General features: G+C 37.2%; 1 protein-coding gene across 2 annotated transcripts in view; it reads right to left on the bottom strand.

The window, feature by feature from the left end:
* The window catches only part of PPARG (peroxisome proliferator activated receptor gamma), a 56,709-nt gene that overhangs the window by 16,208 nt on the left and 20,582 nt on the right, over positions 1 to 19,919 (bottom strand). For both annotated transcript variants that reach the window (XM_062008179.1, XM_062008180.1), the window contains exons 2-4: positions 7,116 to 7,343; positions 5,143 to 5,312; positions 3,036 to 3,174 (exon numbers count right to left, since the gene is read on the bottom strand). In XM_062008179.1, the coding sequence (XP_061864163.1) occupies positions 3,036 to 3,174; positions 5,143 to 5,312; positions 7,116 to 7,335 (529 nt within the window). In that variant the 5' untranslated portion in view covers positions 7,336 to 7,343. The remainder of the gene's footprint in view (positions 1 to 3,035; positions 3,175 to 5,142; positions 5,313 to 7,115; positions 7,344 to 19,919) is intronic.

Genomic DNA, 19,919 nt, shown 5'->3' with positions numbered 1-19,919 from the left:
CAAGAAGGGTAGGGACAAGCCAGAGAGCTGGTATAGGAGGTCTGGAAATATGGCTTGCTGCTCATGCAAGGGTGAGAGGGCCTCAGATGGCAATTTGTTTCACAGTTATAGAGGGCTGTGCAAGTTTGGGCACATGCCTGCAGCTGGAGCACATGATCTCTCTTTCTCCTTGGGCAATTATTTCTTTTCCTCGCATTTAGGTACTCTCCAAACATCTGTGATATAAAACCAATAGTGAATACAGTGGGACACTACATGCTAGTTTATAGCCTTTGCCTTCCTGGGGAAAAATGGAATATTTAGCCTTATGCCACATTTTATGGCTTGGAGAAGTCACTACAAGTGGTTATAAACTACTCTGTATAGCACTCTACTCTTCTAACTGTCTAGATTATATTTGAACATAAATGAGCTAGAAACACAGCTTCTTAGTGTTAGAAAACACAAGATAAAGCCAAGGTGGATACCTGCCTGAATTTACTGGAGGCATGTCCCTAGATTGAGTAATTCACTGCTTCCAGAATGGACAATAAAGACATACTGCCATGTGTGCTCATCTACCTATTATAGAATGGGTCTATGCTGATGTTATAGAAAGAGTACTTTTAGCAGAAGAGAAAAAATGAATGACATTTCTGAATAAAAGAACCAAGCTTCTGCAGAATGCAATCTGAGCAACTCAGGGTTAAACACAGAGCAGCACTGTGGTTAGAGAGGAAAGGAAAACAATATTGAAAGCATGAGAACACCACTGTCTTTTTTAACCTTCAGCCAAGTGGTATGTAGCATTTATACGTGAAAAAATGTGGCTGTAGCTGCTAAGGGTCTCCTTGCATCCCCTGGCTTTGTAAGTGCCCCATTCATTGTCCAATAACCTATTTATGCAAGGACAGTCACAGATTGGAACTCTCAGGCACAAATAATCCACTTTCTGATTCCAAGCATTTAAAATTCAGATAATTTCGCTACTCAAACGGATGAACTTTCATCTGTAGATGTAACACCAAAGTGAGTCTCAGTGCCATTGACAACATCCAGTGTTGCATTTCTGCCTGCTTCTTTATCTAGCCCTGTGTCTTCACAGGCAAAGTGTGCTTCTTTTGTAATAAATTTGTTTGTTTATAAATGATGGAGGAAAGAGGGTGTTGTTTCAGGCAATGCAATGTAACCAGAATGGGCAAAAAAGGCAAATGTAGAAGCCAATACTTGAATACAAACACTACTAACTCCCTGTTAGGCAAACTCATGCTGAGAGCAAATGATGGAGTTCCTTCAATCCTTGGACGAACGGATTTGCCTTTCCCCTCTCCTTTCTATGCCTCCCCCTGACTCCCATGCACCCTGCTGTGGCTGAACAGGGAAAAACTGCAGGTGAAATGTTAAATTCAAAAATACTTCTTGTGTGCTTTCTGTTAGTAAGCCAGAGAGATGGTCTTGACCTTCCCCTTCTTGATAGAACTGCACGTGGTTCCCATTGACCTAACTGGAAGCCATGCTGCTGGGTTCTGAGAGAATTCATGTTGCTAGGTTATCAGAGAATTTGGCATGCACCTTGAAAATAATAATAATAATAATAAAACTCCATGAATTGCTATAAAAATACCCACAGTAGCATTTCAAAATTAGGTTTATTTTTAAGTGTTACTGTTGCATCCCAGGAACTTGAAAACCGTATTTTCTATTAGCCAGACATTTCCCATAGCAATTTCTATTCACTGCATGTATTAACTTCACAAACCACAGTTAAGCTTTCCTCTTGGGGACAGTACACTCATTTTTTTAAATTGAAAATAATGAAAGTTCTAAAAAAACCACAGAGAAATTATTTTCCCAGTCATGTTTGCAATTCTTTACCCTTAGAATTACATAAGTCTCTATGTTATGACATTTAATTCCTGTTTTCACTCAACTTTGCCAAAGCAAGGCAGCAAAAAATCTTGATATGTCTTTCTGTCCAAATATTTGTAAGTATTTCCACATGAACTGATATGTTAATTTTAAAGTTCTGCAGGACTTCCTTCCCAATTCTATAAGAGAGCAGTATCATGCTATGCTTAACACTATCTGCTTACCTACTGTGGAGAAGGCAAGCACAGAACCATACACAACTGCAAACACCTTTTCTATCTAAGACTGTCACAGAATCACAGAATGGTAGGAGTTGGAAGGGACCTTTAGAGATCATCTAGTCCAACACCCCTGCTGAAGCAGGTTTAGCTAGAGCAGGTCACACAAGAAATAAACTATAACATACTAAACTATAGGATAATAAAAATAGAAACTCTGCTCTACAGTTCATGGATGAGAGGGGATATCCATCTCTGGATGGTGGAGAGGTCAAACAGTGCATACACACAGGGATCACAGCTATACACACTATAGGATGAGAGGCCAACAGCTGAACAAGCATGTTAAGAAACACTACACTCCTACTTACCACACATTGCAATCTATGCCCAGAGGTGGGGATCCTAGGGAGGAGGAGGACAGGTTTTTTTAAACCAATTCAGGGTGTGACCCATTCATTTTCAGTATGTTGTGTTCTAGGATGAGGCAGTATTAATTCATGATTCGAGCAGTATTCAGTAAGTGGTCTGTGTTTCAAATTCAAGTTGTGCCATTCACAAACTTTTGATATCTCTCTAGTCCATTTTTCATACTTAAGCTTTCCATTCACAGAAAAGGAACATTGAGCTACAGTACGCAAAAGAGCCTTGACAGAAAAGAAGATGATGAACTGAAAAATAACAGTTACACTAGGAATATTTGCAGGAAGAACAACCAAAAGGCTAAGGAGCAAGAACGATGGAGGTTAAACCAAACTCAAATGTTATGTAACATATTATATTGATCAGTTCAGATCTCTAACTGAGATCCAATCTCTCTGATACAGATTTCTGAACTGCCTAGTGTGAAGACTAGGCAGTTAAGACTAGTCAAGACTCTAGGTGTTGAAGCAGCATGTTAAGTAAGAATATTTCATGTTATTTTTCAGATGAAACATTGCTGCTTTAAACACTGCTGTGCACACTTACCATTATGGGACATTCCAACAGCGAGGCACTTCTGAAACCTGCAGTATTGACATTTATTCCTGCTTTTCTTATGGATGCGGCAATTCAGATCACACCTGTCGTAAACCAGCTTTAATCTGATTGTTCTTCGGAAAAAGCCCTGGAGTAAACAGAAAAAAAAGGTGTAAAAGGATGCAAGAAGCTGTCAGTGTCATTGTCTCACTTCTGTATAAATACAAAGTACCTTTCTGTATACACACCAAACCTAACTTTTCATTTAGACACATTTCTTGTGGAAGTAGGGCTCATGGAACCACGCTGCCCACTTATCGTTGCACTCCTGATCTTATTAGTCATTTCCAACCTGGTTAGATAAAGGGGTAAAAGTCTCAAATAGCTGGGGCAGCGTATGGGAATCAATGGAGTTTAAAGGCCAGTAAGTTGGGGAGCTCTATAGATGAGCTGAGTGTGAGGAACACTGTGCCAAAGGAATCTTCATCTGTTCCACTGCTCACAGGACAGTTTGTTATAAAATGAATGAGAAATGTTCAGATTTTGAAGTTCACTATCAATGCAGAATTCTATTAATACATCACCATAAATCATTCTGCCAACAGCAATTTCATCTCAAGCAAATAAAAAAGGTCATGGGTTATCTATTTGTTTCAATTTTGTCTCCCAGCTTAGCATTTTGTTATTCCATTTCCAATATTTATTTTCCTTTTTGAGTCTAAGTACTTAAAGAGAATTTATATTCTTTTACCTATTTTATTTCTTTAGCTTTGCACGTTGCTGAAACAATTTTGCAACATTTATTTCAGGATTCCATTATCTAAGTTGCTTTATTTTCTAGTTTATCTCCATTCTTTGGGCTATTACACGTTTGCAAAGTAGATTGGCATATAAGAAATCCAAAAGCTTGATGCCAAGCACGTGGGAATGATTGCACAAAAGCCTTAGAAAGTTTTATAAAGAGAGAAATAATAGAATCACAGAATGGTAGGGATTGGAAGGGACCTTTGGAGATCATCCAGTCCAACCCCCCTGCAGAAGCAGCGTCACCTAGATCAGGTCACACAGGAACGTGTCCAGGTGGGTCTTGAAGACCTCCAAGGAAGGAGCCTCCACAACCCCTCTGGGCAGCCTGGGGCAGGGCTCCCTCACCTCACAGTGAAAACCCTCACAGTGAAATCGTTATGGAAATTCACAGTTCTGCCTTTTTACAGTTTAAAGATGGTTTCTCAGATCACTCATAATTAATAAAGTTTATAAAAATTTGTTATTTGCTCTTTGTAACATTTTTTCTTATAGCAAATAATAACAACAAAAGCATAAAGTCTTATTTACAGGATTTATTGCAATTGAAGCAATTAACAGCATATGTATTGCTTTATATGTCTTCCTAATTCAGTGCTACCAACTTTACTTAAGCTCTGTGTTGGATCATTACTATCAGTTATTTTCCTTGAGATATTGAAAATAGAGAAGATGGGAATTTCATGTTAAACTGTGAAATATTTTATTGGATCTCAGTGAATTATTAACTTATTTCACTGACATGTCTTTTTGATTTTTTGTAGAATAGGAAACTGTTTATTCTGTTCATTTGTCCTTCATGTTACAAAGGACAAATTCTGTCCATTATATTAAAAAGACAAACATGTAAAACTTGATGGAGTTTTAAAGCACAAAGTCACATTCTTTAATATCATTATACTTTTCTGTAGTCACCTAGAAATGTGTAAACTGGGTAGAGAAATTCTAATCAATCAGAATAACAGAGTATGAATTTTAAATTGAGCTCTTGGGTTGGGCATCAGCCTGCTTTTGCTGCCTTTTTAGAGTCTGCAAGCAACCTCCAAGACAGCAAGGATGAAATACAATTGCATCATTGTCAAAAGCAGAAGAAATGTACCAAAAAATCAAGGAGATCAGTAACAAACTAAAAGAGTAAAAGCTTCCATTTATTAAGTCATGAAGTACACACAGTGTATGGGGAACAATTTACTTGATGACCTAAACCTGTTCTTTAAAAAAACCCCACAGATCTTTGATCTTACCAAGTGATTATTCAGGTTAAAGTAGTATCAAATCTTTTTCCAGAACAAATACATTGGTGAGAGCTTACCTTGCAACCCTCACACGCATGCACGCCGTAGTGAAACCCAGAGGCCTTGTCTCCACACACACGGCACTCAATAGCCATGAGGGAGTTGGAAGACTCCTCGTGAGGTTTATTGTACAACTGAACCTTTTCTGAAAAATAGGGTGGGGAAGGAGGCTCCATTTTGATGGCACCTGTATATAGAGAAGATTTAAAGGTTGAACTCCAAGTATAATTAAATACATGGGAGAAGTGGTAAGGAATAATCGCAAGCAGCCACAGTCAACACAGAGAGATCCATAGGTCTGCTTTATGCACAAAACGAATAGCAAACCAGGCCTATATGGGGATGGAAGCTGTACCTAGCTATTTCACTGCCAGTATGTAGTCTGAAAACCCTTCAAGAGGCAGATTCTGATGCAGAAAGTGTATTACAGATTCGGTTTTCAACTCTGTGGTGTGGAATGGCTTGAAGATAAGAGATATAAAAAATGTACACATGGAGACTTCATACTTGAAAGGCCTTTTCTCAGTATCTAATCTGGTTGTCTTATTTTAAGGTGTTCAGAAATACTGCAATGAGATGGACTGGAGTTTCCAATCTAGGCTAAAAAAATGTTTAAGTAGCTACTAAACCTGTATATTGAATAACAGATTATTGGATAATACATATTTGGATAGCATAATATTAGATATTTAAAGACACTTATCTCCCTTCTGGGAAATACTGTTCACCTTTGGATGAAGTTTAGAGATTAATTTTCTCTTCTGAATGTTTCTAGTTAAGGAAGCAACTTACTGTAATATTGAACAAGGTCAACCAACCAAATATGGTATCATGATAAAAACCCTTGCTGGTCATAGAAGAAAGCTGTGATATTTGAAACTATAACATTATATCAAATCATATCTCAGGGGTGATGTAAGAGATATAATATTACAACAAGGTGATGTTTTCCTTGTCCAAACTGGCTGTACTACACAAACTAAAAAGTTTTCTTGCCTATTTAAACCAGGAAGAAGAAAAGTGGAGAATTATCTAAGTAAAGACAAAGAGGATTTCCCCTAATTAAACTCTACTGCACTCCCTAGCTTGTTGTTAAAGTGCTATGGCCATTTCTAATTAAACAACTGAAAAATCAAATAGAATCTGGAAAAATATCTGTTATTTTCTTCCCTAAGTAACCCAGAGGTACACAGCACCTGCTTCACTGTGAAACCAAAATGATATGTCACAATTTTCCCAGCAAGAATTGCCTGAAAAAAAATCCTGTACAGATTACTGCAAACAAAAATGACACCAGAGCTAAGTTAGCTACATGGGACTTTTTAAAAGTTCCAAGCACAGCAACCTCATGTTCCTACTTCCATCAGGAATGCAGTAACAACTTATTTCAGAATAGGTGACTTCTTTTCTTAAAAGAAGGTGTGACTGGCAAAACAACAGACTTGTTCATAAGTATATAAATAATTTCTAGCCCATGAGGCTCCAAGGTTATGCCTGTATTAGGAACACTGACAACAGTTGTATCAGCAACATGACTCAAATGTAGCCAATATTTCTGTTGCATTGGTATGGAATTTAAAAGCTACACATGCTAATAATCAATATGCTACATATGCTGGGGCATTTTACAACATCCAGCATGTTCATTCTGCATTGTGTGCATGGGGCTTCAAAGGACAATTTACACATATAAGAAACAAATAGAAGGCTGGAAGTTTCAGAAGTAAATCGTGGGATTTATGTGTCTAACAAAAAGAAATTAACATCATTTTAGATTCTTCATGATACCTTGCCTAATCTCCAGCTGCTGCTCGGGAAGGTTGAAGGTCTGTGATATGTATTCTATCTTTTCTATCTGCCCTGCAAGAATATGTTGTGGACACAGGACATTGGCATTTAGGCATCTGAGTGTTTCTACATCCTTTTGTCGATAGTACACTTTTGAGGGAATAAAGCAAACGTGAACATGAAGGAAATACTAAAAGCATACTTTGGCAATCCTGGAGCTTGATGTCATATTTGTAATCAATGCTTGTCTGATCAGTTCTTGCAAGAGGAATATCTTCGTAGTGTGGTGAGGAAATGCTTGAAAAATCAACAGTGGTAAATGGCTTTATGTCAAAGGAATGTGTATGATCATCCATCGCAGACAGATCCACTGGGTTAATTCCAAAATTAATGGGCCAAAACGGCATTTCTGTGTCAACCATTGTAATCCCTGAAAGCAGAAAAAGAAACAGACACTTTAAAAGAAGCTAGTTGTCTCTGCAAAGACCTTGGACCCAAGCCGGGGTCCAATTATCTCCCGTCCCAAGGGCTGACATGCAAAGCCACAACCAGGCTCAGGTTTTTGGGGAACGATTAGGTCCCATCTCTCATGTGGCTTGAATTTGTCACCATATCATGCATTATAGATTAACATTGCATGGCCAACACTTGGCAGTTAACCCAGCTTTGAGGTTCCTCTTATGAAGGCTCTAGTGCCTCATGTCATAAGAGCTTGCACCCACGGCTCAGGCCTTAGGACAGAACGGCTGTCATAGTTATACTGCTAGGTGGAACTGGTCCAATCTGTACCTCAAAAGGCAGCAGACACAACTAGTGGGCTAACACCACAGCAGTTCAATTAAATGAATAACAGACAGAACTATATATGGGGAAAAATAGCCATCTAAATAACAATGAATGACAAAATGAAATACAATTGCAATTGAATAGCATATTTTATGGAATGCTTATGTGCTTTAGAAAGTCACTAAAAAAACCCAACCAAATTAAACCACCATGACTGGCAAAATAGTTCACTTTGGTTTTTTTTCCACAGACATATAACAATGACTTTATTTGCATCTCTTAATAGCATGCATGGGAATAGAACTGGAATTCTTCCACAATTAATTTTGCAGGTTTACAAATTGAAATCATTTTTTACAAGTGCATGAAAATCTTAAGGTGTTACTTAACTATCTATCTAAGAAAAGTAGTTGGTGTTAAATAGTGGTGTTTTCCCTAGAAATAACTATAAATATCTGAAATCATTAGTCATTCAAGTATGTCAAAAGGTAATCCCAGAGTCTTAAATCCAAGGCTCAAGGAAATTTAATTTATGACTTTCCCAATTCCATATGTACTTATGCAGATCTTGAAAGTAGTAAACAAACAAAAACCTTTAATCTGCAAAACTCTCAGAAAATTATGTGAATTTAGATTGAGATTAAAATGTTTTTCTGAGTCCACTTTTTACAGTTGACTCAAAATCCTTTATTTAGGTGTATTTCAACTGGGAAAAAGTTTGTAAGTAACAGCAAGTGTAAAGCACTTACTCTTTTATAACTAGGGTCTGTCTTTAATTTTCCATGATTTATAAAAAGAACATTCTAATCTAAAAATAGATGTTATGGAACTAAAATAACTTTGTCACTTTGCTTGTTTAATTTGGACTTTAAACCCAATCAAGTAAGCTGCCTTTAACCTCTAGATAACAGGAACTTTGATTTGATCTCCGTTGAACCAAAACCACTGTCACACTGCCAAAGCTGTTGGTGCAAAATGAATATAGTACAACAGCCTTGCTCTATAATTTTGAGATCATCTTTTGTTTTGACAGGCCTACAGGTAACTAAAATAGTGATTGTCCTCCCCATCAACTGTGCCAAAGTGCTTAGGTATTAATGGCTGGAAATGGTTACAGTTCTCTTGATATTTGCTCAGAAAGTCACCATCATTCTTCCAACTCCTAGGACTTGCAGCACAATACTTTATTTCTTCTACCTTGAATATTGACAACAAAGGTTGTAAGATATCTTTCTTATTATTACATTTCAGATAGGAAATTCTCAATGCAGTGGGAACAAAAGAGATGCTACTGTATCCCATGCTGCATGACGTACAAGTGGCCCTTAGTAGAACAAAAGGGAAACCTATAGCTCCTTTGTATTGACACTCCTCTTACTACATGACTGACAGAGTCCTGTGAAGTGAATGGTGTTTAAGAGGGAACTGTTGGCTAGGTTAGCCTAATAGTCAGTCAGCCACCCACCTTCCCAAAGGCTCAGCCATTGGACGAGATACACACACTCATGTTATTCTTTATGAAAGTAAGATCTGCCTATGAGTAAATAACAGCATCTAACTCCCACAAGTGAAAATTATCTGATGAAAGTCCATTATAGGTTGTCAGAGTACCTTGGTGTTATATAATATCTACCAAACAGCCAATTTTTCTGTAAATCCCTGGCCATCAACACTAGGAACTGTCTCTCTTTAAAAGAGATTTCCAAATAAAGCAATAAAATAGAATAGATTTCTTCTCAAGGGTACACTTATGTAATGAACCACACACATCTTTAAAAAACCAAAAGACCAACACATCTAAAATTTAAACATTGAGAGTTATGTCCACTTCCTATCTGGAAAGCTGCCTCAAGGGTGAGGAAAACAAATGTCTGCAGCCGTGGTTCTGGTTAAAGCCCAAGTTCATCCTGAGGAGTTCATAGGACTTGATACACGCGGGTGTACCTATGAGGTTACCATAGATCCAAGAAACAACTACAGGAAAACATGTTATGAGAAGGCAGAAGCATTCATCCCGACAGCTGCCCTTGAACAGACTCCTCCCCTACACTAGAGAAGCTGCTTGAAGCGGCATGACTACTTGCTTAAAGGCAAGTGCATGCAAGCTTAAGCCATTCATTGACTAGAGATACACTTAATTACTTGCCACTGGTCTAAGTTTTGTACTATATGAAAAGCAGATGTTACAATTCAATAGTTTTACTGCATCACCCATAAAACCTCTGTAAGAAATATTCCCAACATCTAGGTGTCATCACGTTGTATTTTTAATTTAAAAGGTTTCAGGTTGCAAACCACCACGAGCTAAACAGCAAGTGAAAGCTAGTCTATATTTCACTTCATAACACAGGGAATGACCGTGGTGCTTTGGAGAATTTGGTTATGTATAACATGATTAATTCCTTCAAACTCCAGAATCACTATAACACCAGTGTGTGCATGAAAGTCACTGTGTACAGATATGCTATAGCTTAGAAAGACTCCGATAAGCACGTAAATCCAGTGGTCTGCCTTGCTAGGCATAAATTCCTAAGGGGATAGAAAAATACCTTACTGGGAATTTTCTGTTTTCACAGTTAGCAGAGAGAACTTAGTCTTAGCAAACTCTACCAATAATGCCAGAGCAGTGTCACTATTAAAGTGTTTTGAGCCTAGAACTACGAAGTTTTAGGTTTTTATTGAGTTTTAGAAGGAGTAAAATAAAAATAACTACCAAAAGTAATCTGTTAATAATCACTTATGTGTATGAGTGACTGTGTTTCAGGCATGCTGGTTTTTCCTTGCTAATTGTTCTTTGTTATTTTTTTTCCTGTGCATCACTTCACATCACACACATTCTGTGTTCTGGGAATAGAGGAAATAAAAATGCCAAGATTACACTGAAGAGATTAACAGGCAACTGTGGGTGCACCTATCAGCTACTATGGGTCACAAAGTAATTCCATTTTATGCTACTCATATTTCTGCTCCAAGGTAATAAAATCTAGAATCAGCAGCCATTTACAATTCTTTGAGCAAAAGCCAAAGAACTCCACCCCTTCCAGAGGTTAACATCCCATGACTAGCAATATCAGTTCTTCTGATCTTCAGGCAATTCAAAAGGCTTTGCTCAATCGTTTCCACCACACAAAAAGAGGCTACTTCTAGTCCTGAAAAATCATTATATTGTCTATACTATAATTTTGTCTCAGATGTCCACAGAGGTACCTAGCAGTGATACTAAACATACACAAAAGTGTGTAAATCTGAAGTAATCTGTTAAAACAAAAAGCTCTGGAGTGGTAAAAGGCCTTAAGTGGCTAGAGTTTACTGTACATCCAAAAAGGTTTGCATATACATTCTTAACTGCTTTTCTTCCATTGAAGACAGTTAGCTTTGGCTGTATTGCAAGTCTAAACTGACAAGGCCTTAACTCTGTACAATTTATATGGATTTTAATTTCAACTCTCCATCTAGCATTAACCTAGAGGGGCTCATGAGCATAGAACATTTAATCCAACCACAGCTGAGAAACATTTTGCCTCTCAGACCTCACAGTAAAGGAAAATACATCTCTACTGAGGGATGTAACGTTCTCCAACAGCAGCAGCACAAGACAGGGCAAGATGGACGTTTCTATGCTTGTGTGTCTACATGAGGAGAAATGGAGAGCGTGTGGTTTCTACCTAATCTTGGCTTTCCTCATTGCTGTATAAAGTAAAGCAAATCTTATGTTTTCCCAGCTGCAGGGACTACATTTCTACTACTTCCTATGACATTTGCCCAAAGTGCTGGTAAAGGAATTTTTTCTTACTGTATTTAATGACAACAAAATGTCTAAAATATTTTACCTTCTCTCATTATGCACATACTTCTGACTGAATTGGATTAAACAAACCCCACAGCAGCAGCAATGTGATCTGATATACAGACATACCAATCAATGGGCTATTTTTCAAAGGTGACAGTAAATTCAAAGTTGCTAAAGGAATCTTGAAGATGTCAGTGTAACAGATTCTGTACTGCACGAATATCTAAGGTCAAATCAATCACAAGCAGCTGTTTTCTGCTTCCTTTCTCTATCTCTGAATACAAGATACATATTATAGCCTTTTTTTTTTGCAGTTGGGCATCAATGATCCCACATTACTAAGATTTATAAACCATTCTGATTTTCAGGTTTGCTCAGGTTTTGGATGTAAAAATCAAAGCATTTGATTACAGTTTCAGAGTTCAAATCTTCACATATGACTGCTAAATCATAGCTGAATTATGGACATCCTGTTCAATTTAATAACATTTGCTGTTACACTGGAAACAAGATGAATTTTGCTGTTCCATTTTAATTTCTATTATATATACTAGAATGAAGAAAACCTTTAATGAGCTAGTTTTCTTCTTACATTATTGGAAACTAAAATGTGAAAACTGTTCCTGTGCTCATTAGTTTACAAATATTTCTATTTTGCATGTAATTTTACTTGATTAAAAATAAAATTAACTGCTGTCTTCTTATGGCTTTAAAAAAAACAAACCCAAAACACACCAAACCATCCAAAGCATAAATCCAAACAACAGGCTACGTCAGGACTCTTTCATAAAACTAACTCACACATGCTTGTGTGATATCCAGGTAATAAAAACATAACTAACGTTAGCTAAAAAGATTTCAGTGTGCAAAAATCACCCCCAGCCAGCCAAAGACCTCTGAGAATAATAGCAGAGATGTTATTCACATAAAGTCAGATGAATGTGCTTTACCACTTAATCATCAAAAAGACCAGAAGTGAAAGAGAGAATGCTGTTGTGATAACATTAAATGCTGAGATATGAAACTAATTGTTACTAACTCCGTTTAATATAATCTTATGTAGCCAATTGCTAACTATTATCTATGAGGAAGCAAAAGAAGACATGAACTCATCTGGTATGTGTCTGTATTAACTGTCAGCCACAGTGACTGTTAGTTTATCTGGTGCTGATTGTGAGAACAATCATAATCATTAAGCTACTCCATTCAGTAGCAATTGCAAATCGAATTGATTCTGAAGAAAGTTATTCAGTGCATCTTTTGTATTAGGAAAACATAGAATAGAACATAAGAGATTACCATGGTATGAAAAACATCTTGGATCACAAGCTACTCTTTACCATAAACACTATCTGTGCTCAGTTAACCTGATAGGCCTGTTGTGCTACATTCTAGACACGCTCTTTCCAGACAAAACTACCAAAATATGACCCTAGAGGTATTTAATGAAGCAACCAGAACATCCTAACCTCATACAAGGCACAGAAAATCAGAAGGAAAAATAGTCAAGCCCTCTCAGCTTTGAAACATTACTAAAATCAAAGCAACGGTATAATTGTGCTCCATAGACAGCTATAAATATGGACAAATATAAAAATAGGATGTAAATATTTCATTTGGGGGTTTTCTTCTTTGTTTCCTTTTAATTAAGTCACATTTCATGCAATAGTTTGCATTTCATCTCATGTATAAATGTGTCAGAGTTTGTCAAGTAAACGCAGATGCAGTGCTGAAGAACTTAACGTGATTTTTGCTGGTTGATTTAATTAAAGCAAGCTCAGAACGTCTCTGAAATAACATCATACATAAGATGGTTGAGATCACACAGCTATTCCAGGCTTTTAATAAAAAATACAGATGGTGAAGAGTCAGCTTGATATCCCTATATATTTAGTTTATTTACCTGCTTAAGAGAACAATAAAATGTTTTATGTATGCCTTGCAAAAAAACATCTACCCTAAAAGACACGTTCACTGAATTAAAGGCTTCCATTGACCTTTTAGAAGAAAATGCTGCAAAAGGACTATAAGAAGAGAAAAGACAGTGTTGCAATGAAACAATTACTCCTTTCAATAACTCAGTTCTTTCATTGCCTCTGACACAGAAATTCGATGTGGCAATGGACAAGGAGTTCAGGGCAACATTTTTATCAGTGCTGCTTTCAGGTCCTAAATGTGAGGCATAGGCCCTGGTGATACCCTGTGCTCAAAGAGTGATTAACTGATGTCTCTGAAGGGTGGAGGTGGTCATCAGTTCTAGTGAGACTTGGGGAAAATGGCAATCACTTTGTCCAGTTCATTATTCTTCTGGTTATTTACAGAAAATTGCATCATCTTCATGCATTCAATTTTTTCTAGGGAAAAAGAGTAAAAGTGCTACTATTTAAACTTCTGTCTCAGTTCTCCACTTGTCTAGTATGATAATGTTTTCTGTATGAGTATGATAATGGTTTTTGCCCCCTCTTCTCTATGCTATCATTAAAATGGGAATCTTCTTCAGTAGAGATGGTACAACTCTACAAATTCTTAACATTCCTGATTATGTCTCAGTACAATGAAGCTTTTAGCTTAGTTTAAGCCATTAGGAGATATGTTCTTCATGAAAATGACAGATTTTTCATTCATAGTATCTGTCATTATAACAGACTTTATTTAATAGAATGTATTTGCATAAAATAAAGGTAATTTCGTTTGGATAAACCAAAGCATGTGATTTGTTTCTTCTATTTCAAACAATGACTCGAAGCTCTTGGACATAGTCCATTTCAGACATTAAAATAACTAAATCTGACAACCACTCTGTACTGTGGGACCCGTACTGCTTTGTGTTCTGTTGCTGCAGAGTCACCAGAGGGAGCACAACATAACTAAAAAAACCCCTCTTTCCAAGAACTCTGCTGACACGGGCAGTGATGCTCTTAAACAAACAAACAAGCAAAAAAGTAAGTATATAAAAAGAGCCTTGTTGGCTGACACCCCCTGTTCAGGGTTTGACAAAATCAGTAAGCTTTAAACTGCAGTGAGAAAAACAAAGTAACAGCAAGAAGCTATGAAGATTTGCTTTCAAAAGTGCATTTACAGAATTTTGTATTCAAGAGGCTGAGATAAAAAGGAATTTTTGTCTTTCTTGTTTTTTTCCCTCTATGTGATGATGTGTGCACTGAACACTGGTAAAACAGTTATCCAAAACAGTCTTTTCCCAAGCAAATTACATGTTAGAAACCACTGTGACTGTGGGAAAAGGACTCAGGCTCACTCAGGCAACTGATAGAATAATTACTGACAAATTCTGTGAATTTAAATGTCTTTTGAAAACTCAGTATTGCTTCTCAGCTTTCCTACCCTAGAACGGTGTATTGGAGCAGGACCCGTACTTCTGCCTGCCCCGTGAAGTCAAGCACACTCCTGCTTGTCCCCCTGCCTCAATAGACTTGCTATTTCTCTTTCCAAGTACAAATTTATCAAAAACATTTCCAGGAGTGGGAATCGACCCCACTGCAGGACAAAAGAGCAAACCTTGTGTGGATTTGCTTCAGTTAGAGACATCTAAACTAAAGCTTCCCCCTCTTCGCCCTTAATTTACTTGTAAAAACAAAGAAAACACCTAGTGTCCTCTGGAAAATGTTGAGTCTCAAAATCAGCTCCATAGTAACAAGAGACTTTGAAGCAAGTTCATAGATGCTTTGGTGTGTATTGCTTTTAATGTCAGGCCTGACTCCAAGCACAAGATCAAGACAATGGGTGACACTTTCATCTCTGTTCCTCAGATCCAGGCCTCAAGTGATATAAACATGGACCAAAACTTAACACATCCACTATGAAAGATAACAAAAAGATGTAACATAGACACTATATTTTTGTAAGAATAAACATTTCATATAAGAGCAAGCTTAATGGTTCTAGGCAAAATGGTTTTGTCACATCCTTAAGCAGGGGAAGCATGTATCACCATTGTGGCAGGTTGCAGCCAACAAGCACACCTCATGGGTTAATCATTGAGTGGGAGGGGTGTGAGCTTATGAAAGTCTCCTTTTACAGCCTGCTGTACTAACCTGCAGAACCAGCACAGGACCAAAATTCTGATAGCAAAAAGAAAAGCAAGAAGCTGGGGCTCAGTGGAATGTTAAGGGTGTGACAAGAAACCAGATACTCCCAGCAACATCTTGAAACATTGACACCAGATGCAGGTTTCTGTCACGGTACCACGATATGAACCATGGAGGAGTGTGGAAGACTGGGTGAAGGCTGAGAAATACCAGTGGTGCACCTTACAAGGGCTGAAGAGAACTGTGACACCAAGATCCTTTGAAAAGCTGAATAAAATCTAAGGGGAGAAGTCAACACATTTATCCTTTCATCAAGACTGTACAGTAAAACATCAGAAGAAACTTGACAAATGATGTAAACCCAAACACTTGAAAAAGCCAAATGAAACCAACTCATAAATCAGTAGGAAAAGGATTTTATTCTTATAACTGATTATAACTACAAGCTGTTATTGCTAAAAGCACGGTCTATAAAATTTACTACAATGTTTAGGAGGTGGCTGCTAATAGAAACAAGGAGAAAAAGCCCATTCAGGGAATAATAGAGCCATTTAATTTAAAATATATTTTCTATTCCCTGCCTATGGAATTCACACATAATGTAAATGGCCTGAGTTCTTATTTGAAACAGCAGCATAGCATAGCTTTAAATATAAATGTAAATGAGAATCAAGCCACAGGCTACTCAGATAAGCTAGAAATTCTACCATCCTGTTTTAACTGTTCAGAGTAGTTTGTTACATTCAGATAATGGATAGATATCGATGAAACTTTAAGTTATTTCAAGATATAAAAGAAATCGACTGCAAGGCTGTTCTCAAATAACAGTTGAAATAGAAATGGAGAATATTGGACAATAGAAGACAGCAGTGTAAGAAATGCCAATTTATATATCTGAAAAAACTTTGTAGACAGAAGGCTCAGTTTTCAAAGGAACGGCGTTTAAAAATCATGAAGAACGTAACTAGAAAGCTCTGGAAGTGATGTGGTGTTGGGCTCCCAGTAGTAAAAGACTGACCACAACAGAAATGAAAGTATTCTACTACTATCACAAGACTGACTGAACATTCAGCTGTAGAGATAATTTTTCAGGGGAATGGAACATGTTTCATATGAGGAAAGGCTGTGGGAACTGGGGCTGTTCAGTCTGGAGAAGAGGAGACTGAGGGGGGATCTCATTAACATTTACAAACATCTAAAGGGTGGGTGTCAGGAGGTTGGGACATCCCTCTTTTCTATAGTAGCAAGCAACAGGACAAGGGGTGATGGGATGAAGCTGGAACACAAAAAGTTCCACTTAAACATAAGAAAAAGCTCTTTCACTGTGAGGGTGACAGAGCCCTGGCCCAGGCTGCCCAGAGGGGTTGTGAGGCTCCTTCCTTGGAGGGCTTCAAGACCCGCCTGGACATGTTCCTGTGTGACCTGATCTAGGTGACCCTGCTTCTGCAGGGGGGTTGGACTGGGTGATCTCTAAAGGTCCCTTCCAACCCCTACCATTCTGATTCAACGATAATTTCTGCTCTGTCAACTTCCCTTTTGTGGGAAAGGATTCTCGATTTGTTCTTAAAAATACTTGAGCAGAAAACCTGCAGTTTTGTCGTTACAGGCAGTTGCAATTCATGCTTTGAGGCACCGTGTTTTGAAACTAAAATGAATCCTTCCAAAAGACTTATCCTCCAACGCTTTTTGTTCAAAATTGTCTTCAAAATATCTCCCACTCTTCAAAATGAACTCCAAAAAATGATTGTTATTTCATTCAGTTGAACAAAAAAACCCCTTACACCAGAAGAATAAAAGTCTGAAAAATAATGTAACATCTGATTGCTAATACATCTGAATAAACACCTAAAGAGCTCTAATGGGTAAAGATCATATATTGGTATTTACAATGTGCCTACTTGCTTTAGTAGAGCTCGAACACGGATCATTTTGGTTTTGAGGGATTTGAGGAAACCAGAAACAAACAACATGTCTCTAACTTGCACTGGCAATATTGTAAAACTACCTCATGATATAAAAAGTAGGCGTCACTCTCTATGAATCATTGTGATTTAAAAAAGGATAGTGATAGATAGGCAATGAATCACATTCAATTTTGTAAGCAGAAAAAAACTGGCTTCTTAAGAGAGACCTTTGCCCCTTTTGGCAAAGCAGAAGAACTAAATGTGCCAAGCTGCTAAGGAGCAGGCCTTCTCTTGTCATGTTAAGTGGCCTCATAAGACTGAAGGAAGTAATTTACTTTAAAATATGCAAAAAAATGCTGTGTTGTATACAAGATAGCAAAGCTTTATCAACTAGAAAGTCCCAACACAATTCGATTGACAAGAGTGTTAAATGTTCAGAACACTGCTTGGCTCCAAAGCTCAACGTACTCAAAACTCAGTAACTGGCATTTACTTAAACCGTGCAGATTTTGTATTACTCAGGTCTAGTGAAAGTTTTACTAACTACAGGGAATTCATATAATTCAAAAACTTCATACCTGTGCTGCCTAACCTATGCTTCTTTCCCCTCACTGATCCAATATGAGACATTCCAGATTCTTTGAAACTAGATTTTTGCTGTGCTAAATCAAGTGACTAAAACAGTGTTCCAGAACTCTTTCCATATATCCCAACAGTGTGCAATAATACAATTCTCAATTTACAAACAAAAGTGTCCTATTGTATAATGGATATAAGGTCTTTTTATTAACAGTAATGAAATTAGAGATTGCCAAGGAGTTAAGAAAGCTACGTTGTCAGTCAGGCTCCTAAATTCAGTGTATGCCATTGAAATATTTGCAGAGAAAATTCCACATTCAGATGTTTCAAATGCAGACTTACACGTGATCTGTGACTTATCTTCAGATGTCAAACTTGTTTTAAAGTCAATGGAAAGTTTTGATATCTTCAATAGAAATTCAGTGTTTAGGCCACAGTTAAGCAAAACAGTAATTTATATGCTCAGTTTTGAATCTTGTGTTATTACTTAGAGAATTCAAGCATCTGCTGAAAGTTATGCACTTTTAAAAACTCAGTTCCTGGCTAAGGAAGAACTTCTTTAGCCACAGTGAATTATTAAATTACATATCGTACGCATCTATACCCACAAATAAATCAATGTGTGCTGTAATACAGATCCATAAGAGATTAGGTTCTCATGAAATGCCATATTTCCTCTGTAAAATTACAGTTTCTCACCAATCAGGGTGACAAGCCTGTTGCCAGAGTTAATAACATATACTCACAGCTACCATGAAACGCTAGTTGCAATGTTTAGCCAGATGCCTACTGTATAAATAGGAAACAGCACTGTCCCAAAGTACTGACATGGAGTAGAAATGTGTACACATAGGACTCATTATATGAAAATTTGCAAATTCCTCTGTTGCTTCATAAGCCTTTGTGAGATTATCAAAGATGTAAGCATGTAGTTTGGCAAGACAGACAAGAAGAGATGTGTAAGTGCTGCAGCTGCTTACAAGACAGTCTCGTGCTGTATTGTTTGTTTGCTTTCATTAGGACATTAACACTGTGTATTTAATGTATTTTAATACACTAATCATGGACTCTATTCTTTTAACATGGTGCTTAGTCAACAACTATCGACTAAGGTACCAATTTAGCAAGATATTTTAGAACAGATGTATTCCATTATGGGATTTAAATCTGAATACAGATTGGATTCCTGTTCAACATGATCTTAAATTTAATTGCAAACATTGTACATTATGTGCACAATATCCAGTTAATTTTTTTCTCCTAAGATGCCTGAGGTGTAATAAGTTTTATACCAACATTGAAGAATTTTTGTAATATTAATGTTTAAATAACCACATAAAGCTTTCTCAACCCACTTAGTAGTAGGGAATTTATTGAGGTTTTTGTACAGATGCATAATACTGCTGGTAAGAAGCCTGTGATTTTTTCCTTTCCTCAAACTCTGTCGTGTCAGTGCTTTTTAATGTTCACAAGACAGTAAACTAAAGTGTTGTTTCCAAGAGATGAGCTAATAAGGCATACAACTGTAATAGGATAAAATATACTTATTAATATCCTAAATGCAGTTCCCTGCCATGGCAGAAAACCGAATACTCCCACAGGAAGAGGAGGAGGAGGAACAACTGCAATATGAGTTTCAACTCATTCCTTGAATTAAATCCCACTTTTAAAGTTTTTCCTGGCAGTCAAATTACATTGCAAATTATCCATAAAAATGCTTCACTCATATCAGGACGAGCTGTTTTCATCGCAGAGCTGTCGCATTCTACAACACTAAAAATGCAAAGTGTGGTTTCATATGCTAAGACTGTATGTAGGGCTCATAATTTGATGAAGTACTATTTTTTACTTAGTCTTATTTAGAATATGTTAACCTGTTGGACAATCACTAAGTCCTAAAT

The sequence above is a fragment of the Colius striatus genome, chromosome 15, assembly GCF_028858725.1.
Source record: "Colius striatus isolate bColStr4 chromosome 15, bColStr4.1.hap1, whole genome shotgun sequence".
Classification (NCBI taxonomy): Eukaryota; Metazoa; Chordata; class Aves; order Coliiformes; family Coliidae; genus Colius; species Colius striatus.
Note: the sequence above shows the minus strand (reverse complement) of the source record. Positions and strands in the feature narration are given on the sequence as shown.